Genomic DNA, 16,123 nt, shown 5'->3' with positions numbered 1-16,123 from the left:
ATAAAAGTAAAGAACATTCAAGTTATCGTAAAATTTTGCGAATGATTTTTGTGAGATTTTGAGTCGAAGAAAAAAGAGGCTGTATGTAAGAGCAAAATTTCATGTTATTGAAAATGACTATGATTGAACCCCTAGATAATGAGATCGGTGTGTTACCAACCCGGGCGTTAGACTAAGGGTTAATCTAGAAAGTTCCTAGATTGCTTCCCATAAACTATAAAATGTTGGCTGTGTAACGTACGCTTGATAAATGCATGTGTTTAAAAATTTAGTTTTGAAGAAAATTGTTTATAACGATGTAGAAAATTTGTTGCTATTTTGTATACAATTTAATTGTTAACTATTTTTTATTATTGTGAGTTATGATGTCTGGATAACATTAAGTGTAATTTATTGATAAATAATATATACTTTTTCGAATATAAGCTAACTCTTGTTGAACTGATAAGTATTATAACTTTTATGTAAACAACATAAGACTGAAAAATTAATAATGTTTAAGAAACTGTTAGAACATAATATAACTAGTCATGATGGACAATTTTTTTGTCATTTATGTATGATCGAACAATCAGATTTAGAAAATGTTTTGCACCATGTTACTGAAGAGAAGCATCAGTTATTACAGTCTGAGTTAACAAATAATGTATTAGAAGACTGTAAAGAGCAAACCTGTAGAACGCTTGTAGATAATAATATAGCCATAATCACATTAAGTAGCTTTTACTGCATAGTCTGTCAATGTAATTTTAAAGATTTGATTAGCGCTTTGCTACATGTTCGAATGAGATATCATATTGATCAATTAAAAAGTAATTATATAGATACAAATTATAATAAGGATAAAAGTAAAACATGCATTATATCCCATATGTCCAAATTATTAATAGAAAAGAAAAAGAAATTAGCTTCATTTCTTAAATCTGTATTGATAAAAGACACATATCAAAACTGTAATTTAAATGTTTTTGAAGAATATCATGAAGTTCAATTTTTGAAAACAGTACATAATTATTCAAATGAAGATTCTAAAATTCTTGTTAATAATGGAATACTTAATGTTAAATACTATCGACTAATGTGTCAATATTGTTATCAGAGTTATTTAACACTTGATAATATTTTGCAACACATGAAAGTAACACAACATGCATTTAAAACAGCAAATAAAGATATAACATTAAGCAAAAAGAAATGTAAACAAAATCAACATGTATCTGTTACCTTTGAAGTAATAAAGAATACAATGAATTTAAATTTGTCTAAAGTAAAACAGATAGATGAAAGTACAATTGCTGATATGTTACAATACATAAGTATAGAAACAGAACAGAGACAAGATACAAATATCAATGACAAAGTAATGTATAATAATTTAACATGTAAGCTTTGTATATGTCCTTTACCTTCTTCGGATCATATTTTACAACATGTTAAAGGGAAGCAACATGTCAATTCATTAATATGCACTAATAAATTGATTCATAAAATAGATCGAAACAATGTTGAAAATAAAAAGTTAGATTTATTACTGAAAGTAAATACATATATATTCTTGAACAATAAAATTATAGTACAGGGATCTAACTTTATATGTACTCTGTGTGCAAGAGAAATTGATTCACTACACAATACTTTACAACACATTGCAGGAAAGTTACATACTAACAAATTAAAATGTTTAGATAAGAGTTCAAATACTTCTGAGCCTGAATATGCTCTGTGTACAAATTCTAATAGTGATGGATGTGCAATTCAGAAAGTAAATACACATATATTTTCAGAAAAGTTAGAAATGAAAGGTTCTCAGTCAAATTTAAAATCTACTACTGACTATGAAATTCGTGTATCATCACAGACAAAGTGCTTGAAAAAGTATAATCATGTACTTATGAGCAATAAAATTATAATACAAGGATCTAACTTTATATGCACTCTGTGTGAAAGAGAAATTGATTCATTACACAACACTTTACAACACATTGCAGGAAAGTTACATACTAACAAATTAAAATGTTTAGATAAGAGTTCAAATACTTCTGAGCCTGAATATGCTCTGTGTACAAATTCTAATAGTGATGGATGTGCAATTCAGAAAGTAAATACACATATATTTTCAGAAAAGTTAGAAATGAAAGGTTCTCAGTCAAATTTAAAATCTACTACTGACTATGAAATTCGTGTATCATCACAGACAAAGTGCTTGAAAAAGTATAATCATGTACTTATGAGCAATAAAATTATAATACAAGGATCTAACTTTATATGCACTCTGTGTGAAAGAGAAATTGATTCATTACACAACACTTTACAACACATTGCAGGAAAGTTACATACTAACAAATTAAAATGTTTAGATAAGAGTTCAAATACTTCTGAGCCTGATTATGCTTTGTGTACAAATTCTACTAGTGATGGATGTGCAATTCAGAAAGTAAATACACATATATTTTCAGAAAAGTTAGAAATGAAAGGTTCTCAGTCAAATTTAAAATCTACTACTGACTATGAAATTCGTGTATCATCACAGACAAAGTGCTTGAAAAAGTATAATCATGTACTTATGAGCAATAAAATTATAATACAAGGATCTAACTTTATATGCACTCTGTGTGAAAGAGAAATCGATTCATTACACAACACTTTACAACACATTGCAGGAAAGTTACATACTAACAAATTAAAATGTTTAGATAAGAGTTCAAATACTTCTGAGCCTGATTATGCTTTGTGTACAAATTCTACTAGTGATGGATGTACAATTCAGGAAGTAAATACACATATATTTTCAGAAAAGTTGGAAATGACAGGTCCTCAATCAAATTTAAAATCTACTACTAATGATGAAATTCGTGTATCATCACAGACAAAGTGCTTGAAAAAGTATAATCATGTACTTATGAGCAATAAAATTATAATACAAGGATCTAACTTTATATGCACTCTGTGTGAAAGAGAAATTGATTCATTACACAACACTGTACAACACATTGCAGGAAAGTTACATACTAACAAATTAAAATGTTTAGATAAGAGTTCAAATACTTCTGAGCCTGAATATGCTCTGTGTACAAATTCTAATAGTGATGGATGTGCAATTCAGGAGGTAAATACACATATATTTTCAGAAAAGTTAGAAATGAAAGGTTCTCAGTCAAATTTAAACTCTACTACTAACTATAAAATTTGTGTATCATCACAGACAAAGTGCTTGAAAAAGTATAATCATGTACTCATGAATAATAAAATTATAGTGCAAGGGTCTAACTTTGTATGTACTATGTGTGCAAGAGAAATTGATTCACTACACAACACTTTACAACACATTGCGGGAAAGTTACATACTAACAAATTAAAATGTTTAGATAAGAGTCCAAATACTTCTGGGCCTGAATATGCTCTGTGTACAAATTCTACTAGTGATGGATGTGCAATTCAGGAAGTAAATACACATATATTTTCAGAAAAGTTAGAAATGAAAGGTTCTCAGTCAAATTTAAAATCTACTACTAACTATGAAATTTGTGTATCATCACAGATAATGTGCTTGAAAAAGTATAATCATGTATTCATGAGCAATAAAATTATAATACAAGGATCTAACTTTATATGCTCTCTATGTGAAAGAGAAATTGATACATTACACAATACTTTACAACATATCGCAGGAAAGTTACATACGAACGAATTAAAATATTTAGATAATAGTTCAAATACTTCTGAGACTGAATATTCTTTATGTACAAATTCTAATAGCAATGGATGTGCAATTCAAAGTTTAACTACCAACTTTTTAAATAGTGAAATGAAAGACAAAGTTGTTACAACCATTGAGGCAGTAAATAATAATAGTAATGCTATTACTTTTAATGAGTATTTGTATTATTGTGAATTATGTGGCATACAAATTAATATTAAGAATATAAATAAGCATATTGATACATTAATTCATAAAAACAATGTACTTGCAATATGTACAGGAAATGATGCACTTATATATAAATGTTTTTGTTGTAAGTCAATAACACAAGGAATTACTTTATTAATTGATCATTTAAGTTCATCGAAACATTTAAATAATTTAACAAACACTTTGGGACATATTAAAGCAAATAATATTGAAATATTTGTGCAACCAATTAATAATACTCAAAACGTGTTAAAAGATACAAAATCCTTACTTGACAGTGTCATTTTTCCAGAAAAAGCAAATGTATTTATGAATCTATCTGACAGACAATTCAAATTTTTTGATGTTTCCAATATGGTATATAATAATGTTAAAAATACAGTTTTTTATTTTTACTTCATTTGCAGCACAACATTAGACACAACTCACAATTTAAGTTCATCACGTAAATCATTTCCTACTATTACTGACAATTATTCTATAATATCAAATGATATAAATACAGAAATGATGAAACTTATTTGTAACTCACCATTCAAGGCTAACAGAATGCTGAAACATATGCGTAAGGAAGAAAAACCAAAGAAATATTTGAATAAATATCCTGAAAGATACTTGGAAATTGAGGAAATAATTTATACTGTAGACAAAAGAAAGTTGGATAACATAAAATTAAATTTCGAACCATTTATGCCTTACAATGCAGAACAATTTTATTGTTTAGCTTGTAACACTAATATTTTAAAAGACTTAGATTTATTATATGAACATGCATGTCTGCAATCACATAAAATAAATGTTAATAAAATTAAAAATGATAAAAACAGTGATGAGTTATTAAAGCAATATATGCAGAAAATATCTAATGAATTTATAAAATGTCATATTTGTAGAAGTCGTATCAAAAATGATGCTGATAGTATTGATGCGCACATTAATGATAACATGCATAAGACAAAGTATACAAATTCTCATGAAGTTATAAATAATACTTTCAATTCTATTAAACGAATTCTTGGCAATTTATGGTACAGCATTCAGAAATTTTCATGTGTTCTATGCTCAATAAACTTCACGTATAAAATAGAATTTATAGAACATGTTATTGCTATGCACAATGGGCCTTTGTTAAATCAAATGTTTGATTTTTGTATTCCATGTGCCTCATTATGGTTAAATAGATCAGATTGTTACACAGAACATTGTAACGATGTAATGCATAAGTATCTAATAAAAAATAAAAACTTTATGATTGAAGATCTTCCTGAGTGTATAAAAAAATTATTAAGACAAGTTGATAAAACTTCTGATATTTTATCTGAAGAAACACAGATTTTAGTGAATGACAATACACATAAGGAAATCATACAATCTTTGAAAAATACTTTGCATTCTTCTTTTCCACTTATTAAAATGTCTATATTTGGATCAAGAATTATTGGACTTGAATCTACAAATAGTATCATAAAGATATTTCTTGATTGCGGTAAATATATACTGTTAAAGCATTAATAGTTTACAAAAACATAAATGACATCATTTTTTATAATTTAATAGGAAATGCATACTATTCAGATCACAAAAAATGGTTGCAAAAAGGAAACTTAGAGATTATTGAAGAAATTATACGTAAACAATCAAATGAATGGGAAGTAAAAGAAGAAAGAGGAATATTAAGAACTGTAATAAAGTTGTTATATAAACGAACACGGGTGCAGTGTGATATTTTTATTACAAATAGCCTTTTTGTTCAAAGTTTTCAATTAATAAGGTATTGTAATTTTAAATAAGGTATAATTATCTAAATTTTATGGATAAATAGATAAAACATTGTGTTTATAATTTATTATATTTTCTAGATCATTCAAAGATTCATATCCACCATGCAAAACATTAATACTGTTCATTGAAAAATGGTTTTCTTGTTTTGATTTACCTTCAAAGCATGGTTTAATAAACCATGCTATTGCTTGGCTTGTTATATTTTATTTACAATTAAGTTCAGATTTACCAAATGTTGCTACATTAATAAAGCAGAATAATATAAATAAATTTATATGCGGTAAGATATTTTTAATATAAACGTTTGGAATTATACAGTATGTTTTCACTTTTATGTTAATATATTTGCTTTACCTTTAAGTGCTTTAGATTCATTTTTTATTAATGTAATGATACAAAAATTTTATTTCAGGATGGAATACTGCACAATCGAAAAATAATAATAAATCTATGCAATCTATTTCTTTACTATTATCAAGATTTTTTCAGTTTTATGCTAACTTTGATTATCAACATTACATTATTTGTCCACTTATGGGTTATGCTGTAGCAAAAAGGGCGTTTATAAATTTAGATACATTACCTAAAGAGATGAAACCTTACATCAATTATATGAGAGAATCTAATAATCCAGAATGTTTAAGGATTGATTCTCCATTATGTGTGCAGGATCCACTTGACTTATCCCGTAACTTGACAAAGGCTGTGAATACTATTACCTTGAAGTATTTTAAACAGTATTGCCAAGATAGTGCATTTATATTACAACAAATTAGTATGAAAAAAACAGAGAACGCGAATTAATCGTGTTTATGATTTCTTAGAACTATATTTTAGATGACGAAAAGAGAAGTATTTTTATAATTTTATTAATATTTTATGTACATGTTTATATATTGACTATATCATACAGAAAGTAATTATGTGCCTCGTATTAGTAAGTATGTCTATGCAGATACTTATTAAAACAAATAAATGGATATTTGTTTTAGTAACTTAAATCATGGTGCAACATATAACCATGAAATTTTTAGGGGAAATACTTATATTTTTACATTCATTGCGTTATCAACTATTGTTTTTATTATACATATATTTAAATTATGAAGAATATATTTTATATAAAATTTATATGTTCAGTTCCAGCAATTGTTATATGTGGATTTGATATTTAGTGCATTATTAATTGATTTAATTTTAAAGAGCCATGTATTAAATGTTGGACTATTATATATTTTATGTTATTGTTTTATATTATAATTGTTATTTGTTTATGTTAATATTTATTGATAGGATGTGCATATATCTGTTATATTGTACTGTACCAAAGGAATTTAAATTATTCAAAAATAACTAGGCAAAATATTAATTAGGCAATGTATTTTTAAATGAATAAGAATGTAAAACAAATAATTGTTATCAAAAGATTTATTTAAATAATTAAAATTAATTTGTTACATATCACTTGTTTAATAATTTTTGTACCCTCTTTAATTGTAATATTTTGCTGTTGTTTATGTATCATACAATTATGAAGCAGTGGCAGAATTATTTTCAATGATATCTTGTTTCCATACATATTCTACACTGTATCCATTTTTAGGTGTGCATGATTTTGTACATGTGAATACTACCAAAATTCCCCAATCAATGCATTTAATTGGATCTTCTAAATTAAGGAAGTTCAATAATTGAGGCATAATCTATAATAGATGAATTTTGTATAATGTAGATTAGACATTATAAGTAACAAATTAAGTAACAGTCTCTTTTATATATCTTACTTGAAATTCAAATTGTCTCTCTCCATTGCATTCAGCACATTTTGGTATTTTATTAACTTTAGTTTCTGCTGAGATATATAAAATTTGTTGTCCCTTATTATATCTGTAAATCATAGACAGAATATAAAATACAATTTTTTGCAGTAAACGAATAAGAAAAAATAATTCTACCTAATAATTTGATCTGGATATTCATCAATGGTTGATTGAAATTTAGAAAATGTTTCATCTTCTACTTGATTAGCTACATTTAATAATTCATTTTGTATATCTTCATTTTGAAGAGTTCCTGCTTCATTTTTTTGTATCATTTCTTCATACTTTTTCATTTCCTCTTCTTCTCTATTCAAATCATTTGAATCATCATCATTTCTTACTTCTTCTCTTTCTATCACTATTTCATGTTCCGGAAATAAAAATTTGTTGTTTGCAGTTGCAGAGTGTACTGGCAGTTCTTTATTAACATTACAAGTTTCCTTGTGTCCATTTTTCCAATGATAAATTTGGTGAGCACGGCAACAATAATTTATATTTTTACATTTGGAACAATGATTAGGTGCTAATATTCCACAAATGTAACATGTTTTTACCCATTGATTTACATCTAAAAATTGTGGACAGCTTTATATAACAAAATCTATTTATATTTTATTTTTAAAGATGTATATATCCTTAAAGTACATACTAATATCAGTTCTCCAATCACTCTGTTCCACAGGTGGTTCAGCTGGGTAAAATTCATTTATCTTTGGTAACTGAGATCGAAAAACTTTTAAATTTCCATTTTTATTCGTTCTACAGCATTCAGACTTTTTACATACAAAAACAAATATTGTTCTATGAAAAGCATCATCACTGTCCTCACATGGAGCATATATCTGACATAAAAAAATACAAGGTTCTTTGCAATATTCACAATGAAGATCTTTCTCTCCAGGAATATTTTTTAAATCAAGCCATGCTGGTTTACCACCAATTTTACTTGGAAAAAATCTACTTTCTAGTCGCCAAGGTTCACACTTTTCTGCAAAACCTAAATCTACCGTCATTTCGTACAAAATATATCTCTTCAATTTATTTTTGTCACAAAGTAGACATTTATGAAGTATTTATTGTGGCAACAATTAATACCTGACTTTCTTTCTTTCTTTCTTGAATTCAATCATATAGCAAACAATATTACGAGGATCGTAATACATTTCATCTGTGATCAGACCAGATTAGACCCCGTTCGCGCAACTTTGTTTAGTTTAGAAAATTCTCTACTAGTGATTCACTAGTTGATTCACTATTGTTCCATACACACGGTGTACAATTTATATTGTAAAAGCAAAACTCATATGTGTATTATATTAAGATGTACATTCCAAAATTTTTAGACCCCTAGATTCTCATATTTCTGTATTCCTCGATTTCTCTACCTCGACGGAATATACAAATAACGAGAGCCAGAAATAATATAGGAAATACATAAGATAAAAGACCACCAAGTATATTACCAATGGTTTAATCACCATAAGAGCGCATGTGTGTTATCCTTGGTTATAACCAATCAAAACCGATATGCGCAGAATAAACTAAAACTCGTCATTGAAGAGATCTGATCATTCGTAAAATAGTGTATAGTTTGTACAAGAATTGGAATTGATATGTGTTCTTAGGTTAGCTAATAAATCTAACCTTTCGAGCAGTTTAACTGACAATTAAACGAAATGACGTCTTGTTTGGAAAGTATACAATCTTTCAATTGCGTATGGTTTGAAACAGGTGAAAAGCGAAATGTACTGGCATCTATGCTAGCTGGAACATTGGTAACTGATGATTACTATTTACATTATGTTAAACATGAAACTGACGTTATAAAGCAAACTATGTTGCATTTAACTGTATCTGATGGTGTTAATTTTATTTGTGGACAGTAATATTCTCTCGATTTTGCTGCATTCTTTCATAAAAATTAATTAAGATGTATCATGTTTTATTACATTTCAACATTTATAGAACTTTAATGTGCTAATTATCTTCTTTTATAATTTCAGTTTTTTGTAGGATGGTGGTTTATAATCGATGCTCATGCCAAATATCCTAGTGAAATGTCAAATGCTTATCACTTGTGTGGAGTATTTGGAACTATATCTCTTTTTATGTAAGTTTATGCTTCATGCATAAATTCAAACAATTGATATCATATATTTTGTTCAATTTAGGATAAATTCTGTAACAAATGCACAAATAAGAGGTGATGCATACAATGGCGGTTATTTAGGGGCTAGAGGTGCAAGAGGTTGGGTATTTATTGGATTTGTAATGGGATTTGCTGCAGTTTTTGCAGCTTGTTGGATATTGTTTGCCAATTTTGTAGCTGCAGGTTTGTACAAGTATTACAATGTGGCATAAGTAGTTTATATGATTAAGTATTATTAATTTTGCTTTTCAGGAGCACAGCATAATTGGCCAGGTGTAGGTTTATTTTTACAAAATGTATTTATTTTCTTGGGCTCTCTTACTTACAAGTTTGGACGATTAGAAGAGTTATAGAATTATTCAATATTTATAAATATCAGATATTTTTATTGGTTGCACAGCATCTTCTAGCTTTAATAAGCTTCAAAATGGAGCATTTGAAACTAAGGAACAAACAGTTTTATACATATACATGTATTGCATTATAAATGGACTAGAGTAATTCATGGTGATATATAATTTAGATTGCTTATTTACATTAAATCTCATTACATTTAAATAATCCGTATGTATATCATATGAATATCATACTATTTATATAGAAATAATTTACTCTACAGTCTGTATTTTCCCATTTTTATGAATGTTTATCATTTAATTATCATTTATAATGAAACTAAATACTGATTAAACTTCTATTACAAAGAAGCACATGGTTATAAACATTATTTTTTACAAGGACTAATATAATTGTTAGTTGTAAGTAAAAACTTGATACTATACTTCAGTTTTTTAAATGAATTATGATTCTTATCAATCTATTTTTATGTAAATCTATTATTTTGATAATAAAACGAGAGTAATAGATATAATTTCAATGTATCACTAGTAGATATAAAATAGATTTTTACTGAAACCCCAATTAAACTTATTTTGAACTCTTAAAATTAATGCAAAAAGTGTACTGAAAATTCTGCAAAATTCAAAGAGAAAAGCAGTAAAATAAAATAAAATATTTTATTGGAAATATCTGTCTCTTTAAAAATATAAGCAAATAGATAGACATTGTTTGTTTAAATACAATAGTAAGTTCACAATCATAAAAGAGAAGATTATTTTGAAACAACTTTTGAAAGTATCTAAGAGTTACCAAATTTCAAAAAAAAGGACAGAGTAATCTGCAAACTTATCGAATTTTTTAAAATGCTCATTTTATCATTATAGTGGGGGTAAAATAACGGATTATTGGTTTTGATTTGCCAACGCGGACCAATATGAGCGTTTCCTTCCATCTTACTTTACCAATCCCGTTATGCCACACAAACACATGGTTGTATTCAGTTTGGCGAAAGAGTAAAAGGTGTACGTTGTTTTTTCTTACATTAAATAAATTAAAACAAACGTTTGCCTATGCCTACAGCAGTAGTTCTATTATCGTTAGACTAATAACTTTAAGATAAAGATAAAAAGTAAGTAAAACTGATTCTAACTATTTCTTAATTTTCCGGCTATCATAACCATGTTTGACAGACGTATGAAAACCCTCGTGTTATAAAAAAAAAACATTTTTATACATTTACAACAATTTTATTTGAATGAAAATTATTTTTTGGATAACTATCTTGTTTATTATCTTATAACCATTTGTCTTTGCTTTTAAAATATACAGTATAATTTCTTATTCTCTGTTTGACTCAACAGTTTTCAAAGTATTATCAAATGCTATAGTGTTTATATTGCAAAATTGATTTATTTGTGGTAATTTTATTTATTCTTTCATTTTTTAAAATCACATTATCTACAGAAAAATGTTTAATGTAAGTATGTTCTTCTTTTATTATTTTATACAGTTAAACAAAAAATTTATTTATAAATATTTTAAAGTAAAATCAATGTGCATATATATTTTTTTAATCGCTGCCATTTAGTAAAAATATGGGGTTTGGTTTACAATAGTCATAACATAATATAAGGTCATTCTTATTTATCCATCTGTTTTGTTATACTCATCTACTCAAAACTTAAATTGAAAATTAAAAGTAAGACTAAAATTATAATATAAGTTCATAATGTTATATAGTGTTTATTTATAAGTATATTTGTTTTGTATTACAGATGAAACCAAGCAAATTAAACATGACCATTATTTGGTCATTGCTGATTATTGTCATAACTCTTATTCATAATAGCAGTGGAGTTGCTGTTATGAGTATTGATATTGGTAGCGAATCAATGAAAGTTGCCATTGTTTCAGTACGTAAAATATATTATAGTATATTAATTATCTATAATTAATCTTTCAAAATATGTATTTATAGATTAAGTTTAATGATAATATTACTTTATACAGCCCGGTGTTCCAATGGAAATAGCTCTTAATAAAGAATCAAAGAGAAAAACACCAGTTACAATAGCATTTCGAAATGGGGAAAGAAGCTTTGGAGAAGATGCTCAAGTAGTAGGAATTAAATCACCACAAAGCAGTTTTTCTTATATATTAGATCTTTTAGGAAAATCGATAGATAATCCTATGGTGCAACTTTATAAAAAACGATTTCCATATTATGATATTATTTCTGATGAAGAACGTAAAACAATTGCATTCAGACTTGATCAAAATACTACATATACTCCAGAGGAATTACTTGCACAAATTTTGCATAAAGGAAAAGAATTCGCAGAAACTTCTGCAAATCAAAAAATTAGTGAAGCAGTAATAGTTGTTCCAGGATTTTTTAATCAAATTGAAAGAAGAGCTCTTGCTCAAGCAGCAGACCTTGCAGGAATTAAAGTCTTGCAACTTATTAATGATTATACTGCTATTGCATTAAATTATGGAATTTTCCGTAGCAAAGAAATAAATGATACTGCACATTACGTAATGTTTTATGACATGGGAGCTAGTAGTACAACTGCAACAGTTGTTAGTTACCAAAATGTAAAAACGAAGGAGAAAGGATTTGTTGAAACTAATCCACATGTGTCTATTTTGGGAGTGGGTTATGATCGCACTTTGGGAGGACTAGAAGTACAACTTAGATTACAACATCATTTGGCTAAAGAATTTGATGCATTAAATAAAACGTCGAATTCTGTATTTAACAGCCCAAAAGCAATGGCAAAACTTTTTAAAGAAGCTGGTCGTGTCAAAAATGTATTGAGTGCAAATACAGATCATTTTGCTCAAGTGGAAGGATTGATAGAGGAACATGATTTCAAGCTACAAGTTACAAGAGAAAAGTTGGAGCAACTTTGTTCTGATTTATTTGAACGTGTACAGGATCCTATCAATATTGCTTTAAAAACATCAGGTATATAGAGATAGATTAAAATACAAAAAACTTATTTGGCATATAACTTTAAATTTATTTAAATATTTCAGGTTTGACAATGGATGTTATATCTCAAGTTGTATTAGTAGGAGCTGGTACAAGAATGCCAAAGATACAAGAGTATTTAAGTCAGTATTTAACAGTTGAATTATCTAAAAATATTAATACAGATGAGGCAGCTACGTTAGGAGCAGTATATAAAGCTGCAGATCTTAGTAAAGGGTTTAAAGTAAAGAAGTTTGTTACTAGAGATGCTGTATTGTTTCCTATACAGATTACTTTTGATAGAACTGTTGATAACAAAGTGAAACAAGTGAGTTTTTATTGTTGTACACTTATAAAATGAAATGTGCTAAAATTAATCTTGGGTTTCCTTTTGAATATGCTATTTTCAGGTTAAAAAATCATTATTCAGCAAGATGAATCCATATCCGCAAAAGAAAATTATCACATTTAATAAATATTTAGACAATTTTCAATTTCATATTAATTATGCTGAATTGGACTACTTACCCCCTCATGAAGTAGCGTAAGTGTCTTTTAAAATTATTATTCATTGTATAATATTTGTAGGTACCAATATGTTAACATTTATTTATTTTAGTGCTATTGGTAATACAAATATATCGACTATAATTTTATCCGGTGTAGCTGAAGCTTTAGACAAGCATATTAAAGAAGGTGCAGAAAGTAAAGGGATTAAGGCACATTTTGCTATGGATGATAGTGGCATACTCAATTTGGTGAATGTAGAATTAGTATCAGAAAAATCAAGTTCAACTTCTGACGAAGAAGAGGGTACTTTCTCAATACTTGGCTCAACTATTAGTAAACTTTTTGCAGGTTTGTGCTGAATGCATTGCAAAAAATGTTATTTGTATTTTATTAATTTCAATTTTTTGGAATTATTTTCTTTTTTTCTTTTAAAAAAAATTTAGAACATATAACAGAAAAAATATGCAGAACATAAAACCATTTTTTGCAAGCATTTATAAAATAGTCAAAAAATTATGACACAAAAGAAAGCTGTGGAAATCCTTTAAAAATAAATGAGGGAGATGAAATATGTTACACTTTTCATACAGTTAATCTTTCGTATTTTTGAAATTTATAGGATCAGAAGATAAAGAAGGAAAAACAGAAAAACCAGTAAAAGAAGACATAAAACCAGTTCACGAAGAACCAGAATATCCTGAGTCACAAAAAGAAACAGAAGATAAAACAAAGAAACAGAATGAGACTACGACTACTGAAGATAAAGCAGCAAATAAAACCGAAAAAGTAGAAAAAGAGAAAGAAAAGAAAGCTACGATTGTAACGATCAAAGAGCCCATTAAAGCTGATGAGATCAAATTAGGACCTCAGATTCTATTCGGGGATAAACTTGTTGACTCTCGTGATAAGTAAGTAAATTATATCTGATAAAAGACATTAATAACAATATATTGTACACTACGTACATTGTAATATCGACATTATACGATAATTTTAGATTACATCGTTTAGACGTATATGATTTTGAGAAAACGAGACGTGAAACAGCTTTGAACAATTTAGAAACATTTATAATTGATGCTCAACAAAGATTAGAATCTGAAGAATATGCTGGTGCAGCTACATCTAAAGAAGCAGAAAGTATATTGAAAGCCTGTTCTGAAATTTCTGAATGGTTGTACGAAGATGGATTCACAGCAACCGCTGAAGTATACGAAGAGAAATTGTCAGAACTCCAAAAATTAACCAATGATGTGTATGAACGTGTCTATGAACACAGAGAACGACCAGAAGTATTAAAGGGTATGACTTCTATGTTAAACGCAAGCACAACATTTTTAAATAATATGAAAAATTTAAGTTTATCCAGTGACATATTTACACAAGTCGAAATAGAAACGCTAGAAAAAGTGATTAATGAAACTCAAGTAAGTTATTAATTTAATTATAGTGGAATTTCGCTATATGGTTTTGAACACGAAACTTTTTATATATGATGCTATTATTAAAATTTGAAAATCATTTAACAAGCCGAATAAACGAATACCATGTAGGGAAATTCTTACATACTTTAATTGTGAACGATGTTTATTAAGTTGCGTTTTTCTGTAGGAATATTACGACACAGTCGTTAAATCGTTTGCGGAGACAGCATTACACGAGTCAGTAACATACAAAATTCGCGATATCGCGAAGAAGATGGCGGTACTCGATAGGGAAGTGAAATACCTCATAAATAAAGCAAAAATATGGAGACCAAAACAAGATGCCGCGACAAATCACACAGCGAGTACAAGTGAAAATGCAACAGACACGAAAGAACAATCCGAATCTGTTCCTAAAACTGATTCTCAACCGGACAAAAGTTCAAAAGAACATACACCTAATGACGCGGAAGTACAAAATGAAAAATCAGAAGAATCGACAAAAACAGTAAAAGATAACGAATCTCAGACTAACCCAAAAAATACCCAAGAAGAGATACATCAAGAACTTTAAGATGAAGTTTATTTGAAGTGGGTGATTTTAATTATTGACCGGTTGTGTTTCGGTTAATAAATTAGCCAATTTATTATGTCGTAGAACAGGATAATGAATGCATTTAAAAATTGAAATTGAATAACACAAAATTTATGCGTTGCTGTGGTTGGTTGAATTATTTTGTGGATGTGAATATTGAAGTGTTATTGTATTTAATTATTCGTATATCAATAAGGAACATTTAATTCACTTGTTTAATATTAAACAAAGTAACAAAATATCTTACAGGATTTTCCGTACTGAAAACACGAAAACCGACCATCCTATGGAAAAGTTTATTTTAAGTGCCAATTAATAGCAGGTTTGAACATTGTATCTGTAATTATAAATGATTTCAGACAGCCGTAATACGATCAAGCAACAGTGTGTTTAATAGCCGAATAAATTAATTGCATAATATTGTTGTTTACAAGCGATGTAACGTTCTACTTGGTCGGATTTCATCTACTGTGAATATAATATTTAATTGTGATATTTCTTGATACTATATTCTTAGATATACTCTATCTTATAGCTGAAAAATGATTTTTTACATTTACATCATATATTATAATTACACACGCAAACGTACAAGCCCGTCTTTATCAGGAAAATGT

General features: G+C 27.8%; 4 protein-coding genes across 6 annotated transcripts; 3 read left to right on the top strand and 1 right to left on the bottom strand.

Moving 5' to 3' along the window:
• The first annotated feature begins 361 nt into the window (after positions 1 to 361).
• Positions 362 to 7,153, top strand: LOC100875098 (uncharacterized). Its single transcript, XM_003699130.3, has 4 exons — positions 362 to 5,396; positions 5,468 to 5,681; positions 5,770 to 5,972; positions 6,105 to 7,153. The coding sequence occupies exons 1-4, from the start codon at positions 494 to 496 to the stop codon at positions 6,494 to 6,496; spliced, it is 5,712 nt and encodes a 1,903-aa protein (XP_003699178.3). The 5' UTR covers positions 362 to 493; the 3' UTR covers positions 6,497 to 7,153.
• Zfrp8 (Zinc finger protein RP-8) lies at positions 7,103 to 8,707 on the bottom strand. The gene is made up of 4 exons (XM_003699131.3): positions 8,162 to 8,707; positions 7,648 to 8,080; positions 7,477 to 7,579; positions 7,103 to 7,395 (listed from the first exon to the last, which is right to left on the bottom strand). Exons 1-4 carry the CDS (start codon positions 8,523 to 8,525, stop codon positions 7,222 to 7,224), a joined length of 1,074 nt encoding a protein of 357 aa, XP_003699179.1. The 5' UTR covers positions 8,526 to 8,707; the 3' UTR covers positions 7,103 to 7,221.
• A 334-nt stretch (positions 8,708 to 9,041) lies between these two features.
• On the top strand, positions 9,042 to 10,368 carry LOC100875322 (transmembrane protein 50A). The gene is made up of 4 exons (XM_003699132.3): positions 9,042 to 9,287; positions 9,516 to 9,622; positions 9,684 to 9,844; positions 9,914 to 10,368. Exons 1-4 carry the CDS (start codon positions 9,189 to 9,191, stop codon positions 10,012 to 10,014), a joined length of 468 nt encoding a protein of 155 aa, XP_003699180.1. The 5' UTR covers positions 9,042 to 9,188; the 3' UTR covers positions 10,015 to 10,368.
• Positions 10,369 to 10,976: 608 nt separating this feature from the next.
• Positions 10,977 to 15,999, top strand: Grp170 (hypoxia up-regulated Grp170 co-chaperone protein). Of its 3 annotated transcripts, none has more exons than XM_003699133.3 (9): positions 10,977 to 11,129; positions 11,776 to 11,913; positions 12,011 to 12,971; positions 13,043 to 13,305; positions 13,388 to 13,521; positions 13,597 to 13,835; positions 14,107 to 14,395; positions 14,485 to 14,914; positions 15,099 to 15,999. In XM_003699133.3, the coding sequence occupies exons 2-9, from the start codon at positions 11,776 to 11,778 to the stop codon at positions 15,483 to 15,485; spliced, it is 2,841 nt and encodes a 946-aa protein (XP_003699181.2). In that variant the 5' UTR covers positions 10,977 to 11,129; the 3' UTR covers positions 15,486 to 15,999. The 3 variants fall into 3 exon arrangements, with proteins under 3 accessions (XP_003699181.2, XP_076398123.1, XP_076398122.1); XM_076542008.1 differs by lacking the exon at positions 10,977 to 11,129 and adding an exon at positions 11,454 to 11,477 and having other exon boundaries at positions 13,597 to 13,790; XM_076542007.1 differs by lacking the exon at positions 10,977 to 11,129 and adding an exon at positions 11,454 to 11,477.
• The last annotated feature ends 124 nt before the right edge of the window (positions 16,000 to 16,123 follow it).

Source organism: Megachile rotundata, chromosome 2 (genome assembly GCF_050947335.1).
Source record: "Megachile rotundata isolate GNS110a chromosome 2, iyMegRotu1, whole genome shotgun sequence".
Lineage (NCBI taxonomy): Eukaryota > Metazoa > Arthropoda > Insecta > Hymenoptera > Megachilidae > Megachile > Megachile rotundata.
The sequence above is the reverse complement of the archived record's forward strand: the minus strand, read 5'-3'. Positions and strand labels throughout refer to the sequence as shown.